Source organism: Ochotona princeps, chromosome 10 (assembly GCF_030435755.1).
Source record: "Ochotona princeps isolate mOchPri1 chromosome 10, mOchPri1.hap1, whole genome shotgun sequence".
Lineage (NCBI taxonomy): Eukaryota > Metazoa > Chordata > Mammalia > Lagomorpha > Ochotonidae > Ochotona > Ochotona princeps.
Window position 1 is genome coordinate 14055838 of NC_080841.1, and position 21513 is coordinate 14077350.

General features: G+C 43.5%; 1 protein-coding gene across 5 annotated transcripts in view; it reads right to left on the reverse strand.

Annotated features, from left to right (window-relative positions):
- The window catches only part of KDM5B (lysine demethylase 5B), a 62182-nt gene that overhangs the window by 18201 nt on the left and 22468 nt on the right, over positions 1-21513 (reverse strand). For all 5 annotated transcript variants that reach the window (XM_058669013.1, XM_058669014.1, XM_058669017.1 and 2 more), the window contains exons 2-12: positions 20102-20179; positions 18910-19032; positions 18131-18301; positions 16182-16316; positions 14143-14227; positions 11446-11555; positions 8903-9061; positions 7011-7130; positions 4901-5059; positions 3867-4048; positions 2143-2305 (exon numbers count right to left, since the gene is read on the reverse strand). In XM_058669013.1, coding sequence (XP_058524996.1) covers positions 2143-2305; positions 3867-4048; positions 4901-5059; positions 7011-7130; positions 8903-9061; positions 11446-11555; positions 14143-14227; positions 16182-16316; positions 18131-18301; positions 18910-19032; positions 20102-20179 — 1485 coding nt within the window. The remainder of the gene's footprint in view (positions 1-2142; positions 2306-3866; positions 4049-4900; positions 5060-7010; positions 7131-8902; positions 9062-11445; positions 11556-14142; positions 14228-16181; positions 16317-18130; positions 18302-18909; positions 19033-20101; positions 20180-21513) is intronic.

Sequence of the window (21513 nt, forward strand, 5' to 3'; positions counted from 1 at the left end):
CTTCCCAGGAGCCCAATCCCTGGTAGGAGGGATTGGGCTTCCTCCATTCAACTCCCTGCTAGACTACTTGTTAACTAGCAAAGCTCCAACTCTTCAAGGAGATGCTATCTCCTCTAGGAAACTTTTCAGATTTAACAATTAACACCAGTGTCAGCTAGCATGACCACACCCTCTTCCAGTATCTGCACACACTGTGTTCCCAGGTACACCAGGAGGTCATTCACTCAGCTCTGTAGATGCAGAATCTACTTCTAATAAGTTTGTTCAAATGTTGAAGAATCAGGACCAGGTTTCATCTAGATCAAGTTCCCTGGCAGATGGGAAGATCAATTAGCAAGAGCATAGGAAAAAAAAAATCAATGAGGAAGATCTCGAGGTGATAGAGACTGTCTGGTACTTCAGATCATTACTTCTAAGCTACGCCCATGCATAATTTATTCCTACTGACTAGCCTGTAAAAGCCAAAGCATAAATTTTAGTTCAGGGAAAAGCAAATTGTTTTATGGAGCAGAAGTTCAGGCACAGTGAGTTAACTTCGTCTGTGGTGCCAACATCCAATATCGGTGCTAGTTCAAGTCCCAGTTGCTCCACTTGTGATCCAGGTCACTGCTTGTGCCCGGGAAAGCAGTGGAGAACTGCCACAGTGCTTGGGTCCCTGTACTCCTGTAAGATACCCGGAAGAAGCTTCTGGCTCCTGGCATTAAATGGCTCAGCTCCAGTCATTTGCAAGTAAACTCGCAGATAAAAGATAAAAGATTTCTGTCTCTCCTTTTCTCTCTCTCTCTCTCTCTATATATATATCTATAGATATAGATATAGATATAGATATAGATATAGATATCTCCATCCATTCAAATAAAGATAAATGAACCTTTAAACAATAAAAGAACTCACTAATACTACAAATGCATCATTTTAACTTCAGCGTTTCAGTTCTCCGTCTGCCTCTCCATGCTAATTGAGAGCACCCTCCAAAGTAAGGCCAGTATCCAAATGTCCCCTCACCTCGAATAGCAACGTCTGAGGACACCACATGGGCCCCTTCCAATCTAGACCACTAACCCAGAAATCCAAGTGTAAGAACGCAAGAAACATTCCATATCGGAATGCCTGGTGTCAGTCCCAACTTGCCCCACATTTCTGATCCACTAACTCACTACGAGATGGCAGATCATGGTCCAAGGGCTTGGGTTCTTGCCACCCAATAGGAGATCAGAATGTCTGTTGCGGACATCTAGGCAACAGACTAGCAGATGGAAGATATCTTTGTCTCTCTTCCTCCTGAACCAATCTTTTATTGAAAAAAAAAAAAAAAATAGGAATAAAGGTGTAACTAAGATCTACCCTGTATCTCACTTCAGTTCACTACTCAAAATTAAAACCATGTGTGTTCAATAACAAGGATGTCAATACTGTATGAGTTTATACCTGCACCAGAATTAAAGCAATTTACAACTAATATTTTCTAAAGTTTTTGTTTCCTTAATTGAAGGGTTGAAATTGTAAACAAACTTGTAGTTTAGAAAGCATTAGTGGAGGAATCCGCATCATTGTTTAGTGGAATAAAGCTGCCTGTTACACTGGCATCCCATGCAAATGCTGGTTTGGGTCTCAGTCGCTCTACTTCTGATCCAGCTCCCACCTAATGCTCCTGGGAAAGCAGTAGACGATGGACAAAGTGCTTGGGCTTTTGTGAGCCAAGTGAGTGACCCAAGTGAGCTCCAGGTCCTGACTTCAGCCTGACCCAGCCCCCGCTGATACAGCCATTTGTGGAATGAAGCAATGGAAGAAAACATTGTCTCTACCATTCGAATAAATGAAATTTTTTTACAGCATGCGAATATACTAAGATGCCCTAAATTATGCACTGAAACAAGTGAAAAGCCAAAATTACACTTATTTGCATGGGAAAACTAGTTAGTTAGTAAGACTATTAATCTAGGTATTAGCTCCAACAACCTAATTACCTTTTTTATGGTGCTGGAGTCCCACTGAGCTAATGCTATACAGTACCAGATTTGCACATCAAACAGCTGTTTTTGTTATAAAATTGCACTACAGAAAGCCATAACCAACTCAGTGTCCTAGTGAATTAACAAAATGAAGCAGGAGCGGCATGGCACGGGGTCACCCAGAACATACAGGAACTTCATGTGTCATCAGGGTGTTGGGGTTCATGATGGTCACAAGCTGATGCAGGAGGTCGGGCTGGGACACGAAGAGCTCTGGAGCCAGTTTCTTCATCACGTTTTCCAGCTGCTCAGCAGCATAGCCTGGGACTCCATACCAGGTTTTTGGCTCACCCCTGGAAATAAATTGTGGAAATAAATCAATTCGCACCTTCAACATAAAAAAAAACTAGTTATCACTTCTTATTGTATAGATCCTGCTTTGTGAGACTAAGCTACAGAAAGAATGTTCAGTCTAAAGAAGCATGATTAGAAATGCAATGTGAACATATGCAATGCATTTCCCCCCTTCAAATACAAAGCTTCAACATGAGGCTTTCCATCTGCGGCCCTGCTCCCTACTCCCATTTTAGCTGTCCCTTAACCAGATGCAAACATCCCAAATGTGTAGGAATGTAAGGTATCAGGACAGCCGAAGGCTAGGCAGTTACAACACTTTCTCACAGTAACTGACTTACTTTTCCTTTGCTCCTTCTGACAAGGTAAAACCAAACTCTAGTAAGACAATTAGCATTTCTAAAGGGCTCTTATTACTCAAAGCACTGTAAATTTTCAACCAATTAATACATAACATCCTTGCATCCCTGTGAGGTATGGTAAACATAATCTTCATTTTACAGCTGGGAACAATTGCCCGGGGAAGCCCAACCAAGCTCATATGCACATATATTATGTCGATTCCCCCTTTCTTGTGGTACATCCTCAAATTCCTTGTGTGAGGACTTCGTTATGTTACACATCTTCAAATAAATTTCGTTACTTAGGAGCAAGAAAAACAGAGGAGAGAAAATAAGGGCGGGGGTGGGGAAAGATGAAGAAGTAGCTGTGGCTGAAAAGCTTAAGCAATGGATGGAGTCCAAATATCTGCCCCCTCTGGTCCCCACCATGTGTCCACGAAGGCAGTGCACAGTGAGGTCAGAACGCAAAACCACAAAGCTAGGCAAGCAGACCTAAGCACCTGAAAGCATCTATATACTACGGTATCCATACACCACTGCAAGAGCTTTTGATTTTCTTTGTTTTAGAGTATCCATGTTTCTTTCTTTCTTTTTTTATATTATTATTTTTATTATTATTAGAAAGTGAGATATACAAAGAGGAGAGACAGAGAGGAAAATCTTCCATCTGCTGATTCACTCCCCAAGTGGCCACAACAGCTGGAGCTGAACCAGGAGCCAGGAGCTTTTCCCGAGTCTCCCACATGGGCATAGGGCCCGAAGGCTTTAGGCTGTCCTCTAATGTTTTCTCAGGCCACAAAAGCAGGGAGCTGGATGGGAATCAGAGAAGCCAGGATTAGAACTGGTGCCTATAGGGGCTTTAGCCACTAGACCACCACCATGTGGGGCCGAGAGATTTGATTCACTCCCCAAATGCCTCCAACAGCCACAACAACCAAGGGCTGGGAATCTTAATCACCACCCTCTTAAAACTTCTTATGATACCTAACAGTAACAAAAAAAAAAACTATTTTAGAAGTAGCTTATTGGGGCCTGGCATGGTAACCTACTGGCTAAAGTCCTTTCCAAAAAAAAAAATAATAATAATAATAAAATAAAATCTTTTCTTGAAAAAATAGCTTATTACTCCTCACAGTCAAGATAGACCGAAGGCAAAAAGCTTTCCTACTCCCTGTGCCTATCATTCCCACATTCCCAGGTTCTATTTGGAACATCTCACCAGTGAAGATAATTGATCGAGTAGCTCCAGTGGTCCTCAATATGCCAACAGAAGGATGAAAAGCACATTCCCACATACAACCAGGGGAGCTTCATGCCACATATGTCGGCAGTTATGTGGGCAAGGACGGACTGCTCCATTACGGGCATGTTGTTCAAATTCCATCCACTATCCAGGTATTCCTAAAAATAAAGAATGAGGTTCAGTTGCATCACTTAAAATTGCTCCAGCATGTCAGCTAAAACCAGTGTCCTTTCAACTAGCGTGGGCAGGGAGGTGGGGAGCCACCATGCTAACTTCTGGGGTGCCCAAATTCAGTCACTGCTTTTGTATCTGCTCCCTTTTCTGAACAGGATGAAAACTAAGCTGCAGTCCTCTTACACAAAGCTCAATAACACACACACTCACTATGGTACTGAGAAGCAGGAACACAGCTATCCTGCGGGGGCAGTGTCTGTCCTGAGGGAGGGGAAGGCAGCGGAGAGGGCAAGGGGGAAGCAGGCGGGCTGCTGAGAAAAGCTTCTACCCTATGCTAGTGCTGTTTCCCTGGGGACACCAAGTTTGAGGAAATTCTTCAAGTTGTGCACACACTACTATGCACTTTTCTCAGTGCAACTTTGATTCCCAACAAATCTAAGTTCCTAGCAAAATACAAATAGAAATTTTCCTAGGAGTCTGTTAGTGGGTAGAACAAGCTCAAGGACAAACCTTTGGGTTCTCCTTACAAGGAGAAGGAATGACCAGAATCTGAGGCCAAGAACCCTCAGTCACTTATCAACATCACACAATGTAGTGACACAGTGGGAACTTGGATGCCATTGCAGAGCATTTCATACAATCCGTTAACAATCTGGTAGCTAAAGATTTACTAAAACTATATCACTGAGTGACTTCGACCAACCAAACAGAATTCCCAGGATGAACCCCACATCAAAGCCACTTGCAGGGTACCACCAATGAAGCTGTGCCCGTTGGACCAAATGGATGCTGAACAGCAGCCTGAAATGCAGAACCCCTCACCAACAAGGGCCTACCTCTTCCTCTGGTGAGACCTTGATTTTTCCATCTCGCACAGGAAATCCACTGCCAAATTCCTTTGAGGCAATATCAGCTCCATATTCCACTGTGACATCTTCCTCAATAGTGCTTACCAGGCGCCAAAATTCTTTCTCCACTAGCTCTGTAGGAACCATCTGGAAACACAAGGAAGAGTAGGAAAAATATGAAAGTTCTCGGATACAGTGACCAATGTCATGACAGGAAGTACACCATAATTTCTACAGAAAAATTACTGTCTCTGATGTTGACAACTGACCATGAAGAAATTAAAATGCAGCTCCATTTTCCAAAAGAGATTTTGTAATTGTTGGAATTTATATAAAAAGGTGTAAGAATTAACAATTCACATTCCTGTGGGCTACAGTTATGATGGAATAAGTAAGGTGAAGCTCCTGCTTGTAATCTCTATATCCCATGTTGGAGTACCAGGCTGAGCGCCAGCTCTTTGGATTCTCATTCAGTTTCCTGCTAAGTTATCCTGGGAGGCAGCAAAATACAGCTCAAGGGCTTGGGACCCTGCCACCTAAGAGAGAGACTGAAACGTAGTTCTTGGCTCCTGACTTCTGCCTGGCCCAGGTCTGGCTGTTGAAGGCACTGGGAGAGTAAATTGGTGGATGAAAGAGTTCCTCTGTCACTCTGCCTTTCAGATAGCCAAACATTAAAAAATAAAATATACAGTAAGAGAAGGGCTCATGTTCCTTTACTACCAATCTGCCTACAATTGTGAAGGCAAGGCAAGGAAGTGAAATGCTGACAATGTGAATCCAGTGGCGGGTAAGTTAAACATTCATCCCCTCAAGGTCTTCATCCTAAGAACAAAGGGCCTGGTGTGGGGCCCTAATGTGCATGGATTCAGGTTCCAATTGCTCCACGTCTGATTCAGCTCCCTTCCAATGCATCTGGGAAAGCTGCTTGGGCCTCTGCACTCATGTGGGAGATTGAGAAGCATCCCCAGCTCCTGTCTCTCACTAACTCTGTCTTTCAAATAAAAACAACTCAGTCATAAATTAAAATAAACTGGCACCTATAGCTGGAAGAGGTCATATGTAAGTCATCAAGACTTATTAGTCAGCCATACGGAAAATATTATAGGAGTCAAAAAAAACCCTGAAAATTCAAATGAAGTATAAATTTAGCTTATCAAAGAAGCAAATGTTTTAAAAGTAATTTCAGTTAATAGTACCAATGTTAGGGAAAATCAAAAGTTCCATAAACTGATTCAGGTGCAGGGTTGGAACAGAGGATAAGGACTCTCATGTGAATCAAGCAATGAAAATAATGAAAATAATCTACATCCATGAAGGATCTCATGTAGAACCTCATTAGGGTAAAGAAAACTAGAGCTTATCCAGAAATAGCATAGGAAAACAGGTAATTTTGGTGAGCTTACTTGATGGAATAATAAGTGCTGAATGAAACAAGCTTATGCTTATAATAAGGGTGATTTTAAAATACCATGTTATCTTTTACATTTAGAATACTAATTTATGGTTTTACAACACACAAGAAGTATGTTTATGGAGCCAGCACTGTGTTGCAAAATAAGCCACTGTCTGAAGTGTCAGTATCCCACCAGCGTGCCTGTTAGACTCCTGACTGCTCCACTTCCAACCCAATTCCCTGCTAATGAACTTGGAAAAGCACCAGAAACCAGCTCAAGTACTTGGGCCCCTGCACCCATGGGAGAGACCCAGCATTGGCCTGTCCCAAGATTGGAAGCTGTGGGTATTCAGAGGATGAACAATCAGATGGAGGATTCTCTCAGCTCTTCCTCTCTTGCCTCTCAAATAAATATTCCCAAGACATAACAAGCATACTAACTTCTCCTCAAATTCCATTTATTTCACTGAAAGGACTGCTGCTAATTTTCTCTATTAGTGTTCTGTTGCTGTGCGGATATTTTTCCATCACTAGAGAAATCCTTAAACGGAAATGAGAACACTTTAGGATTCTAAAACAACGAAGCAAAACAAAAATCTCATTCTGAACAATGACCAAGAATGAGGCCGCCACTTCAACTCTCTTCAGACGCACTGTTCTCCAAAGTCACTAGCTTCACACTCCCAGAGGAGTATGCATACATACATGGACTGGCATGTTGAAGTAATCAGATTTGAAGGCATCTGCCATTTCACCAAAAGTTCGCAGGGTATAGTCCCTGGCTGCTTGTTCAAAGCCAAATGCTTCTTGTGGCTTACTGCATTCCTGCAAGTAAAATAAAAGTTTGTGTTCTACATGACACTTCAAAACACCAAGTGTACCTGGACAATTGCGAAACTGGACAACTAAAAAGTTATAAAAAACAAAATGTATTTTATTTAACATTAATGGTACATCTGCACTAGAAAAATCAATGTGATTGAAAAAATGAGATTGGTCTAATGAACAAATTTTACCAACATCTATTTTAATCACCACGACATGAAATAATTTCAGAAACACAGCCTGAAAGCTCCACTTCCTTCAGGGTCTGCCAGGAGTAGGCTTGTGTTGGGGTGAGGGCATGGCAGGAGCTCCACTGTACCCTGTGGATGCTTCTCCATACAGCTCGACACATTTGGGACCCCATTGATGCTGAAAGCGAAAGCAATCACGTCCTTTCAGAGCCCAAACTATAAAATCATCATGTCATGCAGCAGCAAGGAGATGACCACTTGACCCAGAGCGGCAGGAACTGATCAGAGGGGCTCACAGGAGGCGGCGGCAGGCAGGAGCTATCTAAACCACTCTAGATCCCTGGATAAGGTCATCCTAGTGGAGATATTAACCTTTCAGTTCTCTTCATCCCCACAGCTCTTGCCCTGCCCTTGGGCCCGGTAACTCCCCCTGGACAGGGAGCAGACTGTACAAAAGACAGGTGCAACCTGGGACCCATGCAGAACCAGTCCAGCTCCCTATGCACCATAATCCTACCTTAAGGCAGGTATCACCTTCCAGCTGACCACCATGGAATACAGAATAATCCTTGCAGAGGTGAGAGGAAATCCTCTGTGGCTCTTAGCAGAGATAACGTGTACTACTAAAAATACCAGTAATCCCAGCTCCATATGGAAACGTCTGCATTCAGAACCTGTGCCATAGCATCCCAGATAAGGTCGTCATGCCAGTGGCCACATCACATCCTATAAGGGTACCAGGTACAGCCATATCCATTTTTTTGTTTGTTTGTGTGTTTGTTTAAGAACCTCAGGAGTCTTTATTCACCAGCCATTCCGCCCCATGTGGAAAGGGAAGCAGCTGCCACCTCATTTTGATGCAGTTCACTACTGACGTGCCTGGGGAAGGCGTGGAGGATGGCCCACGTGCCAGGGGAGCACTGGAATCCGTGTGGGGAACCTGACTCATTGCTTCAAGCTGAACTAGCCCCAGCCATTGCAGCCATTCGGGAAGTAAAACAGTGGAACTCTCTCAGTCTGTAATTCATTCAAATAAATAAAATCTGCATGTGCGCGCGCACACACACACACACACACACACACACACATTGTAGGGGCACATGGCGTTTAGCCATTCCTGCCATGTTGGCATTCACATACCAGAGTGTGTGTTTGAATCCTGGTGGCTCTACTTCCAATCAAGATCCTGGCTAACGCACCTAGGAAAACAGCTGAATATGGAACAAGTACTTGGGTTCCTGGTACCCATGTGGTTAGGTGACAGGAGACTGGAGTTACAGGCTCGGCACAACCCTGACCATAGAGGTCATTGGGGAAGTAAATCCGACACTTTCTCTTTGACACTCTGCCTTTCAGATGAATAAGCAGAGTGGTGGTGGAGAGTGTGTGTGTGTGTGTGTTTTAACTATTCTGAATAATATATCAGCCCCTCAGCTTTCTCAACACTGGGAAGCTTGTCTCTGAGACTCCTTTTCTACGCAGCCTGGTTCAGTTCAGTGTCAGCACCGTCCACTGCCAAATAAATGACCAAAAGGGAAAGAAAAGGCGCTAACACAAGCCTTCTCTGGCTTTAATTCTTACCTGAGCCAAACACTTAGGACACCTCCAGTCCCCCTTGGGGACGTCGTGGAGCGGTGGAATCAAGCAAAAGGTATGATAGCTATCGTCACAGCCATCACACAGCAGAAGGCGGTCCTCCTCGTTGCCACTGCCACACAAGAGGCAGACATACAGGTCCACCTGTGGACACAGCAACGTTGTCATTCTGTACTGTGAAATGCACCTAAGACTGGATCGACTCTCCCCATCCAAGGCACTTCCAATAAAAACATCTCACTGCTAAACAGGTATTCACGGTACTTTCCGCATCGCAAGTCCAAAGTGTAGCTGCAAGTTTTAGCTATGGTGTATAAAGTTACTAAAGATCGCTTTCTAAAAGAAAATTGTTAGGTAAAAACAAAAAGTAAATTTATAAAGAAACAGTTCAATTTTGCAATCTTAAATTATAAGAAAACTTTTAAGAATTAATTAAAAATAAATGGGTAACCAAAGTCTGACGCTGACAAGGGAATACTACTCAGTCAATAAAAAAGGGTGAAATCTTGGTCACTGGTGACAACAATTAACTGAAGATCATTAGGTGAAGCAAAATAAAGCAGCCACAAAAAGACATAAAAATGATATGATCCCACTAAGATGCAGTCTTTACAAAGGTGAGCTCATACAATTTAAACTATAAGGGAAAGGGCAAGAGGGGACGCACAGGCAAAAGTCATTAATGGGCACTAACTCACAGTACAGCAGCAAGAATTTCTGGGTTTTTACTGGAGAGCAGGGCAATTACAAATACTAATGAAAGATATATTTTTTTTTATGTGAAAAAACTAACAGGGCCTGGAGCCGTACCCTAGTGACTAAGGTCCTTGTGTTGCCTGGCACCAGGATTCCATATGGGCATTGGTTCCTGTCTTGAGTGCTCCACTTCCCATCCAGCTCCCTGTTTGCTGCCTGGGACTCTGCACCCACAAGGGAGACCCCGAAGAGCTCCTGGCTTGAGATTGGATCAGCTCAGCTCTGATTGTTTCAGAACTTGGACAGTGGATCAGTGGATGGAAAATCTTTGTGTCTGTCCTCTTTGTAAACCTGACTATCCAATGAAAATAAGTAAATCGTAAAACAAACAAACAAAAATCCTCACAGGTGTTTGTGTTTGTCCACCAGCAAGCATCAAATGTCTGAGGAAACGGATGCCTGCCCTAATTAGACATAACAACTAAATAGACAACATCACTTCCTACCGTTAACCCCACAAAAAGCTAATTTTTATGTATGTTAAAATTTAATCAGGAATTTTAGGGCCCAGTGCCATGGCCTTGCCTTGCACGCCCCGGGTTCCCATATGGGCGCCGGTTCTGATCCTGGCAGCCCCACTTCCCATCCAGCTCCCTGCTTGTGGCCTGGGAAAGCAGTTGAGGACGGCCCAAAGCCTTGGGACCTTGCACCCGCATGGGAGACCTGGAAGAGGTTCCTGGTTCCCGGCATCGGATCGGAGCAGCTCCGGCCGTTGTGGCTCACTTGGGGAGTGAAACATTGGACGAAGATCTTCTTCTCTGTCTCTCCTCCTCTCTATATATCTGACTTTGTAATAAAACTTTTAAAAAAAATTTTAATAAATTTTAAAACAAAATACAACATGAAATCACAGTTCTAAGTACTAATTGAGGGTTTTAAGGGGTCATAAGTTCCTCGCAATAGCCAGTGATAAAGCAGTTGTGAGCTGAAATGTATTCCCGCAGAACTCCCATGCTGGGGCCTTTAGCAACCACCTATATCTCAAAAAATTTGACTAGCTATAGATAAGTGAGGTAAAATTAGATCATTAGAGCAACCCTATCCCAATATGATCACAACCAAGCACGAAGCATTGTACAACCTCAACTCCCAGCTCCTTTTCCCACCCTTCCCTTGCTCTTCCTTCTTTCCCCTGACTAACTGGGAAGCTGGTAAACATCATTAGTTTTTGGTCTAGCTGTCACAGCACAGTGGACAATCACGTGTGACGTGCTCACGCCACAGGGACCCAATCTGGAAACACAGCAAGTGCAGTGTCTGAGGACACCACCCTCACAATCGACTAAGGTGTCACCACATTCAGTAACTGACTTCAAAGGATTGTCAGATAAAAGATTAACCAAACCTGAGCCTGGCGTAGTGGTTAAGATCCTCGCCTTGAACGTGCCAGGATCCCATTTGGGCGCTGGTTCTAATCATGGCAGCTCCACTTCCCATTCAGCTCCCTGCTTGTGGCCTGGGAAAGCAGTTGAGGACGGCCCGAAGTGTTGGAACCGTCCACCCGCGTGGGAGACCCGGAAGAGGTTCCTGGCTCCTGGCTTTGAATTGGTGCAACACTAGCCATTGCGGCCACTTGGGGAGTGAATCATCGGATGGAAGATCTTCCTCTCTGTCTCTCCTCCTCTCTCTGTATCTTTCTAAATAAATCTTAAAAAAAAAAAAAAGATTAACCAAATCTAAGGTAAATTTGTGGGCAAGAAGGTTTAAAGCAAGGAAGGAAAGAAAAGAGGAAGAGGAAGAAAAGGGGGAAAGGAGAAAGGGAAGTAACTCACAGCATTGGTGGTTTTTTTAGATCGACTCTTGGGCTTTTCCTTCTCACTTTCTACAATATAATCTTTCTTCTCCATGGGTTCTTGCTTGATGTGACTTTTCATTTCTTTCTCTGTGGAAAGCAATCCAAAGTGAGCTCTTTCTGTACTGCACCGTGCTCCACTTCCTCCCTCACCTCCTCACCTCCTCACCTCCCTCCCAAACCAAACATGACTTCAAGGCTGTTTGCAGATCAGGAGAAATAGCACCAGGTGTTATTCAATGCCAGTGACTATACAATACAACAACTATGATACTCTTTACATTTTTGGATGTAGATAATCATGGAGATGTTGCTCAGCACTACATATTTTCAAAGAAGTTAAGACACAGTTCTCTTTAAGACTCATTACAGCAGATATGGACATCAAGCTCCTCTTTACCATGAACATGAGCCTGACAATTCAACTATCCCTCTTCCACATTATATCTCCAGATTTTATAACAGTTCCTAGTCTCCAACTTCTTGTTAAGACTGAACATTTGGGGCCCGGCGGTGTGGCCTAGCGGCTAAAGTCCTCGCCTTGAACGCCCCGGGTTCCCATATGGGCGCCGGTTCTAATCCCGGCAGCTCCACTTCCCGTCCAGCTCCCTGCTTGCGGCCTGGGAAAGCAGTCGAGGACAGCCCAATGCATTGGGACCCTGCACCCGCGTGGGAGACCCGGAAGAGGTTCCTGGTTCCCGGCTTTGGATCGGCGCGCACCGGCCCGTTGCGGCTCACTTGGGGAGTGAAACATCGGACGGAAGATCTTCCTCTCTGTCTCTCCTCCTCTCTGTATATCCAGCTTTCCAATAATAATAAAATCTTTAAAAAAAAAAAAAAAAAAAAGACTCAACATCTTGGCTAAAACAATGGATATCAGTTTTTTTTAAAGATGTACTTCTTTGAAAGTCAGTATGAAAGAGTCTAACCAATGCTTCAGCTGCCAAAAATTTGCAACAGCCAGAGCTAGAACAGGCCAAAGCCAAGAGCCAAACACTCTAGCTCGATCTCCCAGTTGGGTGTTAGCATACCAAGCACTTGAGCCATCAGGTTCTGCCTTCCTGGGAACATTAGCAGAAGCTGGACTGGAAGCACCACATAGCTGGAACTCAAACTAGCACTCAGATGTAGGCATCCTAGGCAGCAGTTGAACCTTTACTGTCACAACACCTGTCCCAGGCCCACGAATATTATGTTGTGTATACTGTGTCAAATGCTTTCCATAACTGCGATGTTGAAAAAGAATACGTCGTGCCCGGCAGCATGGCCTAGTGGCTAAAAGTCCTCGCCTTGAATGCACCGGGATCCCATATGGGCGCCGGTTCTAATCCCGGCAGCTCCACTTCCCATCCAGCTCCCTGCTTGTGGCCTGGGAAAGCAGTCGAGGACGGCCCAATGCTTTGGGACCTTGCACCCGCGTGGGAGACCTGGAGGAAGTTCCTGGTTCCCGGCTTCGGATCGGCGCAGCACCAGCCATTGTGGCGGCTCACTTGGGGAGTGAACCATCGGACGGAAGATCTTCCTCTCTGTCTCTCCTCCTCCCTGTATATCTGACTTCGTAATAAAATAAATAAATCTTTAAAAAAAGAAAGAAAAAGAATACGTCATCCCTAAGGCAGGTATTTGTGTCTAGTCGTTAAGACACTAGCTAATGCACTGGCTGCCCCTCTCAGAATACACGGGTTAGGTGTCCTGCTCCCACCTGACTTGGGAAAACAGTGCAAAGGGTCCCTGTTACACATGTGAGAGTTAGAAGGAATTCCGCGTTCCCTTCGATAGCTCAGCTGGTAGAGCGGAGGACTGTAGGGACAGTAAGATGCTGAACTCTATGTTTGGTATATGCTTGCAATGGGGGAATCTCAACTGAACTTGAACTGTGGTTATGCAACAAGGTAGAGGAATCCACCATGGTGGGAGGGTTTGGGGAGGGGTGGGGAGAATCCAAGTACCTATGAAACTGTGTCACATAATGCAATGTAATTAATGAATTAAAATAATAAATTAAAAATAAATAAATAATTAATTAATTAAATTCACACAGTGCCTTTTAAAAAAAAAAAAAGAGAGAGAGAGAGAGAAGGAATTCCAGCTCCCAGCTTTAGCATGACTCAGCCCCTAGTCACTGCAGGTATTCAAGAAGTAAGTTAGTGGTTGGGAGAGCTTTCTTTCAACTAAAACCATCATATCTCCAAGGTCAAGCAGCTAGTCAGCAGCTGGGCCAAGGTTAGGATCTGTATCTAACTTTCCACTTACTCCCTAATCCCAAGAAAAGGGGATTTCAGTGCTTCATCACTTGTCTGTGCCTACGAGAAAGAATGCAGGATTTCTAAAAAACTCAAGTTTACCTCTTGGACACTTTATCCACCAACACGTAAGTAAGCAATCAGAATTTCTACCTTTTAGAAAGCAGGTCTGTCTGCCTTGGCTGAAATAGATGAAGCCATCTACTCAAAAGTCCCTATTCTTTCAGAAATCACTTGCTGCAGTGAATATACTGAATCAAAATTCATGGCTAAACCCAAAGAGATTTGAAAAATATTTGCAATTACATAGCAAAAGAACACCAATATATCAAGACTAGAAGTCCAACCCTGTGGCCACCATGTAATTGTTGATTTAATGCTTACTTAACAAGTTAATTTTTTCTTTGTTCCTTTTCAAAGATAAACTTTCTTACCATCTTCACATTTTGGAGCTGGACAGCCCATTCGACGCCTTAGATTATGAATTCGGGCCTCCGGTTCTACTTTCACATTCATGGCCTAAAAAAATAAATTTTCATACATGAATATTTTCTTTAAATAGAAAAAAAACCCTCTAAAATCAAACTGGAGTCTTAAGGTAACCATAATTTCCTAACTTGTCTCTACTAGTATGGCAATCAAAACACTTTTCTTGATGGCCCATGGAAGACAGAGCTTACCTGGAAACTTCTAGAATGGATGGCATACACAAAGAGCTTTGTAAGGAACCAGAATTGTTCCAACAATCATAGGTCAGATGGACAGAATACACCTAGATGCAGTAATACTTAGACCACAGACAACTTGTTCTCACCTGCTTCCCTTCCACTTTATTCTACCATCACTAAAAAAATCTTAAGCAGTCACATACCTATCCCAATTTCATCAGCTCCTAAGATTCTGTCAGAATTTACAATAAATTCAGCTTTCATAAAGTTTCTGTAAAATACTTTAACTATTGGGCTCGGCAGCGTGGCCTAGTGGCTAAGGTCCTCGCCTTGATCCCATATGGCCGCTGGTTCTAATCCCGGCAGCTCCACTTCCTCTCTATCTCTCCTCCTCTCAGTATATCTGACTTTGTAATAAAAACAAAAAAATAAATCTTTAAAAAAAAAAATTTAACTATTATGAAATGCTTTTTGTACCAAAATATTTATTTGTTTGAAAGAAGAGCTAGAGATCCATCGTCCCTGAGTTCATTGCCCAAATGCCCATCAAAAGTTGGTCCAAACTAAAGCCTGGCGCTTGGAACGCAATTGGGTAGCAGCAACCCATGAACTTGGGCCTCACCTGCTACTCCCCAGGGTGGTACTGGTAGTAAACTGGAAACAGAAGCAGAACCAAGACAGGAACCCACACAATCTGACACAAGCTGTCGTCATCTCATGCAGCACCTTAACTGGTAGACCACACGCCTGCCCCTTACACTGCAGCTCTAACCTCATTAAGCCGCCATGGACTTCCCCCTCATCGAGAGTCTGAGGCAGGCAATAATCCTACTCCTTCAAGCGCTTAACAGTGTTTGAAAAGCAAAGAAAGGCACTTATGAGGTCTGGAACCAAACACAGTTTGGGAACCACCTTATTTAACTCTGTTCATATCCAGGGCTAACACGCTGTCTACACCGACAATATACTAATCCTCTAGGTGCTGGCAAGGCCGACCTAGGAGGCACAGCACTAGGTGAGCTGCACTTAGACATCTGCTGGAACTCATTTATAGGGCACTGAACTTTCAGCACACCTATGGGATTCCAGTAGCCACATTTTCCTTTACTGGTTAGAGTTTCCCTCCTTTATGATAAAACAAAGTTACTAAACTGTTCCTATGTTTCAACTTGCCAAAATAAAATAGCAAGTCTCTTATCTATATATTATTTCATAAAATGGAATTGACATGATTTTTCATCTTTATGAATGATTAAATAGCCAGGGACTTTGAGGAAAACATCAATTCATGATGAACTGTCAGCTCCAACTCCTCTATGCACATCATTCCTGAGCCCTGAATGCACAAGCCCACTGAGCTGGGTAGGAAGCAAGCACCCCACACCCTATCTAGTTCAATGTGCTGTATCGCGCATTCTCTTCAGGTGCCCATAAGCACGAAAACCTGCCAGGGGCTTCCACATTCCGCTTTGGGAAGTCTAAGGAAAGCAGCTCTGCCTGTTTTCTAACCTCTGGTATCCAATCTAATAAATCTCCTTGGGCCCCAGCCTCGGGTTTCAACAGACACTGCTTAACACTGGGACAATCAACCTAGACAGCTAACCGAGAACATTGATTCTTCTCAGACCTACTTGGTCAAGAGCTGTCTGACCAGGCCGCATAAACCTAGACCTCACCCTTTCGATGGTAACATTTCACAGTGTGTGAAAACCAGAATCCATTCAGTAAACGTCCACAGCCTGTGCCTGAGCAGCCCAGCACCAGTGCTCAGGAGTCTTAAATACTCACTCTCCATGGGCACTCACCTCTGCTCGCATGCGCTTGGCGCGACGGGCCGGGGGGCACGTTTCTGAGGGTGGTACAGATTGCCTCTGAGGAATATCATGGGGCTTGTACTCCTTGTCTTTGGTGTCTGTTGTCAGGTTTGGCTTCTGCAGACACTAGAAAGGAAACACAACTGTACCAATCACTCTGTGGCTTTTATTAATCCTAGTGAGGATTTTAGATAGAAATTTTTACAACTATTTATGTAAATGATGTGCACGATAAACACAGCAGTTAGCAAAGATGTTTACCTGGTGAAAGGCAGAATTACAGAGGAGAGACATAGAATCCACCTGCTGGTCCATTCCAGGGAAGGCAAACAAGTGGGTGTATATAAGGCAGGGGGAGGGCAATCTACTATCTGCTAGTTCATTTGCCAAATGGCCAGGACAGCCAGAGCTTTGCTCATCTGAAGGCAAGAACCAGGAGCCTCCTCAGGGTCTCCTACATGGTACAGTGGCCACCAAGGACTTCAACCATCCTCCATTGCTTTCCTAGGCCATAAGAGAGCTGGATTGGAAATAGAACAGATGGGACTTTAACAGGTGCCCATCAAGGATGTTGGCACCAAAAGGCAACTTACCAAAAGGCAGGTAAACATTTTCTGAATTCAAGAGATAATTAATGCCCAGGGGCAACTATAGCAAAGGCAGGCTATGAAAAAGGCATACTAGGCCCACTAAACAGTCACGCAGTATACATTTCAGAAAAACAAACTGTTTTGATATCTGATTGGCTACTTTCTTCCAGGTTAAAAAGAATCGGGGGGCGGGGGGGTCAAGAGCAATGAAAAACAATATGCTCAGATTACTGATGGCATGTAAACAAATTGTGATATTTCTCTCTATCAAGACCATGAAATAAGTGGAAGTTCGTGGGATTGTGTTGCTGTTGTTGTTTTCACGTTTGCTTGTTTGTTTTCATCTACCTGAAAGTTAGACCAAGAGTCTGAGAAATCCTCCACCAGCTCCCCATGCTCACTCCCCATGCTCACACCCCATGCTCACACAAGCAGGCGGTACCAGGCCACGGTCACAAGCCCAAACTCCATCTGACTCTCCCTTGTGGCTGGCAGGAGCCCAAGTACTTGGCTATCATCATCTTCCAGAATGTAACACGACAGTAGAGGGCTTAATGGAATCACTGTTGCAACATGGGGTGCTGGTGTCCCAAACGGGGGGTTAACTGATTGCCTCAAGAGGGAAACCTTTATATTGTCTTACTTTACCTGAACATGACTACATAAAAAGCTGTTACCTTCATCCTTTTTTATTGTAAGATTTCACTGGACAATCTCCTTGGAAATCTTGCTGGCCAAAGGGAGAAGGCAAGCAAGTTATTTTGTAGGCTGTGTCTTCATGTGGCAATCAAGAATGCTTTTAAATCAAGTGAGTGGATGGGCTGGCAGGCTAATCTCTCACCTTATGGGTAATCACCATATGGGTGCCTGCACACCAGTTCAAGCCCCAGCTGCTCTACTTCAAATGAAGCTCCTGGCTAATGGTAGGGGGAGGCAGGAGGAAGGAGACAGCAGAAAACAGCCCAAAGACTTGGGCCCCTGAAAGCACTTATGAGAGCGGAAGAAGCTCCTGTCTTTGGGTCAGCCATGGCCACTGTGACCATTCAGGGAATAAACCAGCAAAAGGAAAAATCCAAGTGACGATGAAACCAACAGACATAAGTTGGCTCCTACTGGCTGATTCCCTAGGGAAAGGAATGCAGATTTCAGCTGTGGACAGTAGAAGCACATTCCCTCTATGGTCTCACACATTATAATCAACAAACTCCTAAGAAAGGGTGTTCTCAAAGCAGAACACACCGCGGGGGGAAGAAACCACAAAGCCAGTATTTCCAACAAAGTCTTCCAGATCCAATCACAATGTGCCATAAAGCAGTGAAATTAGCAGGTTAACACTAATTCCAAACTCACCCTCAGACTGTCTCCAGACAGGAATAAGTTGTAGGGGTTAAGGATGCGTTCATAATGCCCTCTGATATGTGAGCCTACAGCTTTGCCAGGAGCAAACCCCATCTTGGTGGCAATTTTGGTCCATTTTCTATCTTTGCAAACAACTGCAAATCCACCTTCTTCTGCAACCAACTATCAAAATAAAACAGCAATAGAAATTAGAAACACTGATTTGGAAATCATTTAAAATTCCCCCATGCCTACATACAACACCAAAGACAAAAATGATTCAGGCTGGGGTTATCTTACGAAAATACATTTCTCAATTCAAACAAAGAAATTTATACACTATAAATTAAGCTAGAAACTTAAAAATCATCTCCTTGATAGAACCACGCATAAACCATCCCAAAGTCCCTCCCAGAGCTGCTGAGTGCTTCCACAAGGCAGCCATCTGGGAAGCAGCAGGTTCTTGTGCCCTGCTCTGCAAGCATTAGCATCTCCGCAAACCAGGAAGGGCACCCAGCAGCATGTGCAGCAAGGAAAATAAATGGAGGCTTTGGGATCCAATGGACATAGTACTGAATCCTGGCTTTTTTGCTTGATAACCTAAACCTCAATATCCTTGCATTAAAAAAGAAATGAACATTCATGAGAAAATCGTGAAGTTTTTAAGGACAAAAACAGAATATTCCACAGGATGAGGCTTTCAGAGTCTCGTTTTATGTATTTCAAACAAAATGCTTCTTTCTAAGACAAATATCAAATTCATCTGGTAGGACCATAACTGGTTTGATTACCTTATTAAGCTGGAATAAGTCCAAGATCTTTCTTTCCACATGGGGAATTTTAAGAGTACTTCCCTGTAACTCCCAATACTTTGCAATCTGGTCCAAGAAATTCAATTTTACACGAGTTTGTGCCTAGAAGACATATAATAGGGATTTTAATTTCACCTACCTGTTTTACATCTCCCAGCTACGGCCTGCCCTAAAATATTTCATTTTTTTTATGTACAATACCACTTCCTAAATCCAACAGAGAAACAGCCAAAAGTCTGTAAAAATCACCCATTAACTCAACAAAAATTTAACTCGGCAATTAACACATGCCAGGCAAGATGTTACACTCAGTATCCATCCCATAAGTAGTCACTCTGGAAAGTACTTACAGAAATACTATAAGCAATTTAAGAAGTACTGTAAAGCAATTTCATGTTACTGATTAAAATTGAAAGTAAACTGCTATATGCCTAGATTAGTCTCTACAACTGGATATTTTTAAAGGTCTGTTCTTTTCAAACAAAAATTTTCTCTTTGCTTAGAAATCTAGAGAAGAAGTACAATGGTGATCAACTTTCATAAGAGGGAAATGATCTTAAGTGTCTTTCCTTTAACAGGTGGCTGTAGTTCTCTCCTGGCCATGCTGCTTCTCCTTCTAATACCAGACAGATGGCCTGGGGAGTGCTATCTTGCACCCTCAGGGACACCAGGGCCTCAAGCTAAGACCCATCTCCCACCCTCAAGCTCAACTGAAACCACAGAATTTTTGAGACAAGCTCCATTTTAGATAGGAAAAACTTTTTTCTCAGGTTAACAGCAGCAGCCACCTCCAGGTAACCAGCCCTCATGTCTCCTCCACCTGAGGCACCTGAGGCTGTCAGCAGAACAAAACTGAAGAAAACAGTGGTCCTCCAGAGAACATACCAGGTGCCTCTTCCCAAAGATTGCTACCAAATCAAGTCAGGTGATACACTGGGAGGGAAGTTAGGGCTGCATAATCTTGTCTTCCACATAGCTCTCAACGTAGATTCTTTAAACCTGAATGCATTAATGAATAGGCCAAAAATGACAGACAAAAATTGACAATTTTGACTTAAACTTGCATGTGGAATGGCCTTAGTATGTTACTTCAAGCCTTAGTATGTTACTTCAAGCTCTAAATAAGATCCCTCTGAAACACAGGCAACCAGAACACATACGAGGATCTTACCTCCAACTCATTTAACCTCTGAATTCGTGGGGTAAAATGAAGTTTATCAACATCACATGCAAATGGAGGCTGCCAGTCCTAGGAGAGAGCAAGGGCTCTTCTTAGAAGAATTTATACTCCACATTCAAGAAATTATCTTAACATTAAAATAAATAAACCCAAACCTAACCAAATAAAACATAGATAGTCATTTCTCAATCTTTTTTTCTGCCCAAGCACCAAAAGATTCTGAACACCCTTTCCCAGGTAAATGACACATTCCACCACAACCCCACCCATAGCTTCCCCATCATCAGGGAGCGAGCCTCATTCTCAGCTGAAATCATAGAAGTATGTCTCTATAAATACTGTCCTTAACATTAAATTATATACAAATGCTTTGTGTAAATATTTAGTCTTCTAATCATACTGGCTATTATTATGAAATTAAGAAAAAAGCTTTTCAAGGGAGAAACTGAAAAATTAACATTCAATATCAATTTATGGGGACCAGTGGGGTAGCCTAGTGGCTAAAGTCCTCGCCTTGCATGCACAGGGATCCCATATGGGTGCCAGTTCTAATTCCAGCAGCCCTGCTTCCTATCCAGCTCCCTATTGTGGCCTGGGAGTAGATCGGCTCAGCTCCAGCTGTTGCAGCTGCTCGGAGAGTGAATCAGTCGAGGGAACATCTTCCTCTCTGTCTCTTCTCCTCTCTGTATATTTTCAATTTTTAAAAACAGGGGTCAGTGCTGTAGCTTAGCAAATAAAAACTGCTGCTACGCCCAGTACCATGGTCTAGTGGTTAAATCTTCACCTTGAACACTCAAGGAATCCCATACAGGCACCGGTTTGTATCCCGGCAGTTCCTCTTCTCATCCAGCTCCCTCCCTGCCTGTGCCAGGGTAAACAGTGGAGGATGGCCCAGCCTTGGGACCCTGCACCCATGTGGAGACCCGAAGAAGCTCCTGGCTCCTTGTTTCCGATCAGTTGAGCTCTGGCCGATGCAGCCACTTCGGGGGTGAACCACCAGGTGGAATATCTTCCTCTCTGTATCTCCTCTGTATATCTGCCTTTCCAATTAAAAAAACAAAACAAAACAAAACCATTCGAAAATAAATAGAAGACTTCTGCCTGCAGCACAGGTATCCCATATAAACAACAGTTCAAGCCCCAGATGCTCTACTTTCAATCCAGCTCCTGCTGGTGCATCTGGAAAGCAGCAGAGGATGATTCAAGTTCTTGGGTCCCTACAACCATGTGGGAGATCCAAAAGGAGCTCCTCATTCCTGGCTTCAAGCCGGCCCAGGTCCCGCGACTGCAATCATGTAGAAAGCGAACCAGTGGATGGAAGATCTCTCTCTCTTTCCCCCTTTCTGAAACTGTCTTTTAAAAATATTTTTAAATAAATCAAAAGTATTAAGAAATCCTATTTT